Raw genomic sequence first — 5,842 nt, 5'->3', positions numbered from 1 at the left:
TCAATATGCAACATAAATGTATAATAATCATGATGAATCTTGACTAATTCCCAGCTACTTTGGGATTAATCAGATTAGAAATATTAATCATTTGACAGCCCTAGTTTTAATATACGTTTGTGGTTCTTAACTTTGCATTATTTTGTGTCTTTTATTCAAGCAAAAATATTATTACATTCCTGCAGGAACTAACTAAGTCTGCACTGGAAGTGCTACAGTTAGCTGTTACTGCTGCTGTAAATAACAATGTAATACAAAACTGATAAAGCTTATAAAATTATATTTACAATTATCCATTTTGAACCTACAGGGGTTAGACAATGAAACTGAAACACCTGTCATTTTAGTCTGGGAGGTTTCATGACTAATTTGGACCAGCCTGGTGGTCAGTCTTCATAAATTTCACATTGCACCAGTAAGAGCAGCGTGTGAAGGTTTAATTAGCAGGGTAAAGTATCAAAATATTGCAATGCACACAACATTATGGACGACATACCAGAGTTCAAAAGAGGACAAATTGTTGGTGCACGTCTTGCTGGTGCATCTGTGACCAAGACAGCAAGTCTTTGTGATGTATCAAGAGCCACAGTATCCAGGGTAATGTCAGCATACCACCAAGAAGGACCAACCACATCCAACAGGATTAACTGTGGAYGCAAGAGGAAGCTGTCTGAAAGGGATGTTGTGGTCTAAAACCAGGTGTTTYRGTTTTATTGTCTAACCCCTGTACTTTGTTTTAGAACAGCACTTTGGTTTTGACCCCATTAGAAGTGGCCATTAGTGTTAATCTGGTTAGATTGATTTAGTAAAAAAATGTTATCCACAACAGATGAGGTATATGACCTTTCAACAAAAACTTTCTTCAAAAAATCTGAACTATCTGTTTTAGGTTAGTAGGTGTAGAGAATGTGTGATCAGTTGGTTTCCATTACTAATGCTCCTCCCTTTTCAATCGACCTTACCATCAGGCAGACGCTCCACCACCTCTGGTCACTGATCACTGATCCATACCTTCAACCATTTCRCAGTACCTCCTCTTGTCCAATAACTATTTTCAGCCCATCTACCTTACCCCTACACCTCAGTCAATTCTAGTAGCTCCTCCCCCAACAGAAACCCTCTCTAGAGACAAATCGATTAAAGGTCGCCATAGGTTGTTGTYGAGGGAGGTGATTGAAGACTTATTGATCTGGTGGGGTTGTGGTGCCACACTACTTTTTTTTCTCCAACAGTCTTCACTGTCCTAATAGACAACATCTGTCATATAATAACGATGATTACTTTCTCCTCTCCTCTCCTCTTCTAGCCAAGACATGCTATCAAGCTCTTGTCAGTGTTGAACCAGATGCCTCAGAGGCACGGTCCCGACACTTTCTTCAACTTTCCAGGACGCAGTGCAGCGGTGAGATGAGCACATTTGTTGCAAAAAAAATATGATTTTTTTCACCTAAATTACTACAGATCTTTTCATACCCTTCGTGTCTACCTGTGCACAAACTCTTTAGTCTACCAGAATAAGGCGATTGTTGTCATAATTGTTTTACATATTGACAGAAGCTGCTTTTTTATGTGATTCCTCCACCAGGCTATCGCATTGCCACCCATYGCCAAATGGCCATACCAGAACGGATTCACTATCAACACCTGGTTCAGGCAGGATCCACTCAACAACATCAATGTGGATAAAGACAAACCCTACCTCTACTGGTGAGTAGATCATTTTCTTCTGGACTAGATCAAAGTTATTGAGTAAAAGGATTTTCTAAAATGACCTTTTTRAAACTATTGAACATGCAGTTTTTAGAGATTGTGTTGCTTATTTTTTTACTTAATGACTATAAAACCTTGTGGTTTTATGTTAGTCTTTCATGCTTACATATAAACAAACATATTTAAGGCTATATTTTTAAGAAAAACAAACCACTAATCTAAATATTAGTTGCACTAACCCTAAAGCACTAACTCAAATATTTTGGTCCCCTAACTCTAAAGCACTAACACACTGAAAAATTTAGCAAAAGCTAATTCTAAAGAACTAATATAATCCAGATGACACATGAAACATTCTTCAGAGTCAACATGAGACAATATTTACTATGTGCAGAATGTTGTCACTTAGTGCCCTTGGCGGGCCAAATGGGAGTCACCCGCAGGCCACATATGGCCCGCGAGCCTTGAGTTTGACACGTGACCTTGAAGATAAGTGACACGCATATGAAGAAAATGTATGACAGTTTTCATCCTCAACTGTGAACAATAATGTTGATCAATGACATTTAAAGAGATCAGTTAGTGCTTCTAAATTTAGCAAGTGCTAATCCACCGTATTTATTCAAGTATAATACGTAAAATTAAATCCATAAAATCATCCATAAAGTTGGGGGGTAGTACTATACTCGGATAAATATTTTTACTTATGTATTTTTACTGAAAAACCGGCTTCATTCACAAAATGCCTGAGTCCTTAAATGAGACCGCATCATAGAAAGCAGTTGAAGCGAGCTTACCTCTGACACTCCTTCGTGCTTCAGAGCGAGATAATAACAGATCCAGGCAGACGACATGATGTGAAAAAAGGGGAAAAAAGTATTCCTGCACCTTTTGTAATGATAACAAACTAATGACATTAGCGTGTGACCGGGCCGCTCCTCGAACAACAACAAACACATGTTGTTCTGTAATGGCTGCCGTCTACCGGTGTTCTGAAAAAGTTTGTATCCCTGAAAAAATGTTTCCCCACCAGAGGGGGCGCTCGCGAGTAGGAAGTAATCTGCTTTTGCCCCAGAAGATGGCCCAAATCTCATGTGAAGTCTCTGACTTTTGTGTTGGTGCATCCTGGTGGACTATGTGTAAAATGTCAGAATTCATATGATGCTGCTACAGCTGATTTATATTTGTTGTCAAAATACCTTTTAGTACATATGTTGTTAAAATAAAATGAACATTGCAATGATCATTTTACTAATATGTGTAAAGACTGCCAAGGCTGAAAAATCTTGAAGTCTGTATGAAATTGGAGGTAGTTTCAGGATTAAATTTTTTTATGCTTTTTAAGCTCAAAAGGGGGGTCATATTATACACAAATAAATACGGTATTAATGATTTTAAAAAACAGCAAAAGCCCTAAAGCACTAATCAGGAAATTAGTCCCCCATTAGTGCTTTAGGRGAACTGTGCCCACCACTGCAAACAGCTCTTAACCCAGGATGCCTTTAGTGTTGCTCTTTTTGTACGTGAAAAATCTGGTTGTTTTATGTTCCTTGTTTTCCCTGACCATGAACAAATCATCCTCATTTTAGATTTCCAGATTGTAAACACTCGARCGATAAAACTGAAAGACATAAACCACGAGTTCAAAGGTAAATGTTTTATCAAATTAGAACAAAACTTTAAATGTCAAGACTCGGTATGAGTGCGTCTGGTGGATGCCTCTGCACGCTGTGCAGCACTGGCCTCACTGTTAGCGATGCAAGCGCGTGCCGCTAGCCAGTGTGACGCTTCATTAGCTTTGACCTTTTGTCTAATTGAACTCCTTCGCTCGTCYTCTTCCATCCACCTCTTCACTCTGCGATGCAAACTAGCATCATCCCTCCTTCACCCCTAACTGAGTCGAAAATTAGTCACCAACAGGAAGAATTAGGCAGCCACTGTCTTTAAAAGAAGAATCACACGCGGCCACATTTGCAGCAGATACCATCGCAGAGATGAGCTCTAATCATGTAAAGTGTTCGGATGTAATCCTGTTTCCTTAGTAACCGTTTGTCAGGTTTTCACGGTAAGTGAAGCGCAGGAGAAAGAGGACATTCTCTTCTCTTCTGGCCCAGGCCTTATCATCCTCCCCCAGATGCAGCTGCTACTCTAGCAGCGTGTTTGACAGCGTGGCCTCTGCAGTGCCATGACGGCCATGATAACCCTCTTTAACACACCGCTAATGTAAACCAGGGATTCACTTGAGAGGGATTTATATCTGCTCTCTGGCTTTGCTGCACGTGGGATCCTTTCTGGGCCTGTTTCAGGAGGGAAATGTGTCCTAGCTGTGAAACTGTGTTTTTACGTGGATGTTAGGAATGTTGGATGAGAAATGTTGCGATGTGGGTGGGGAACGGAAGCCAGAGGGGATTAGTGACGTTCCTGAAAAAACTAATCTGGGAATCCTGTTGATGCTGCAAAAAAAGTATTTTTAAAGGCTACTTTTTTGTCAAAGGTGGCTTAAATAATTAGAAATGTGCTTTTCCTTCAGTCGTGCAGGAATTCAAAATTTGCCTCRTTTCTTAAATGTTAATTTGGTGTCATTTTCACAGTTTCCGAACGAGTAAAGGAATCGGTTACTCGGCTCACTTTGTGGGAAACTGTCTGATCGTGACGTCGCTGAAGTCCAAAGGAAAAGGCTTTCAACACTGTGTGAAGTATGATTTCCAGCCTCGTAAGGTAAGAAAACACAGCTGGTTTGGAAACCCTGTGTCACTCGTTAGCTGGGACAGCACGGGGGGCATGCATGCTGCTGCTTCCCTCTTTTTTTATCTCCTCCCTGCACTCACTGGGAATGTTGATGAGTTTAGATAAGGTCCGTCAATTAAGTCCTGTGCACAGCCCGGCTTGTGCCCCGTCAGCGTTTCTGCTGCCTTTCCTGCACACAAACACGAACGCCCACGCACCGCTGCATGTGCCTGGAAACAAACACACACTCGGTTGATGAGCTGGACCTTCTGCAGGACTTGCTGACCCAGTAGAATCCACGCGCCGCCTAACAAAGTTCCCAGCGGTTCCGTTTGAGCAATTTAAAAGTCGCCCTCTCTCACAGGCGTTTGTCTGTTGTGTGCAAGGGTTAATGTGTGTGTGAGGGAGAGTGAACGCCTAGGTGCACGTTTGCTCTGTAGTGATATATGAACTGGCGAGATTCAAGCTTGTCTTCCTCCCTTTGTAGACTTTATTTGTCTTTCCTCCTGGGGTGAATGAGTCCAGCACATTGCAGGAAACTGTATGAAATCAAAGCTCTCCTAGTTTAATGGAAGGATGTTAGAGGCACAAATAATAACCAAAGCAGTTCAAAAAGCATCTTGAAACAAAYGTACATGGTTCAAAAGCATTTCTTACACAGCAGGGTGCTGGTGTCACAAGTGTAGGCTAGGCTGCACAATATTAGGTAAACCCGCGATGTGTGATAACAGTGCTTAGACGATATGACTTGGGATAAATGAAAAAAATACATGTGTAGTGTTGAGATCTTTCTGCTCTGGGTTCATAGACAAAAAAAAATACCCTAATAATTTCCGTTCCAGCCTGATTTTTTTTTAATGAAAGACCTATCCAATTGACCAAATACATGAAGGGCTCCATTAGATTGGTGAAATACTTCAAGCTTCCATCAGAATGACACAACGCTTAAATACAAACTTTTGAGTCAACCGTTTATTGCAGTTTATGCAGTTGTTGCGATATGCATATTGCGCAGGCTATTATCGCGATGATGATACATTTTTTGATATATTGTGCAGCCCTAGTGTAGGCTATTTATATGTAGTTATTATTAGATGCTAATAAGGTGGAAACAATACGTTTTTTTACCGTTTGCATTAAAAGGTTTGCTTCTACTGTATTGTATTTACTATAATGTATATGAGCACCAAGACTGAGGCTACAAAATACTATATGCAATACACTCAGGCCAGGTGAGGCAAAACGTGAGCAAACTCGATAAAAGTGCAAATATAAGTGTAGAACCTTTTTCTACTGAACAAAACAAAATGCGGAAAATGTTCTAAATCCAAGCAATAAAAGTCTAAATGCTTTAATTTTGGTGCACTATTCATTTTGTTTAGTGTAGATTTATAATATATATATA

General features: G+C 40.2%; 1 protein-coding gene across 1 annotated transcript in view; it reads left to right on the top strand.

Moving 5' to 3' along the window:
• nbeaa (neurobeachin a) overlaps positions 1-5,842 on the top strand; it is a gene marked incomplete in the record, with an annotated part of 147,512 nt that overhangs the window by 56,373 nt on the left and 85,297 nt on the right. Inside the window, 3 exon segments of the mRNA XM_014003308.1 lie at positions 1,307-1,402; positions 1,586-1,707; positions 4,302-4,428. Coding sequence (XP_013858762.1) covers positions 1,307-1,402; positions 1,586-1,707; positions 4,302-4,428 — 345 coding nt within the window.

The sequence above is a fragment of the Austrofundulus limnaeus genome, unplaced genomic scaffold, assembly GCF_001266775.1.
Source record: "Austrofundulus limnaeus strain Quisiro unplaced genomic scaffold, Austrofundulus_limnaeus-1.0 Scaffold17, whole genome shotgun sequence".
Taxonomy (NCBI): Eukaryota; Metazoa; Chordata; class Actinopteri; order Cyprinodontiformes; family Rivulidae; genus Austrofundulus; species Austrofundulus limnaeus.
This window is presented reverse-complemented; position numbering and strand designations above follow the sequence as displayed.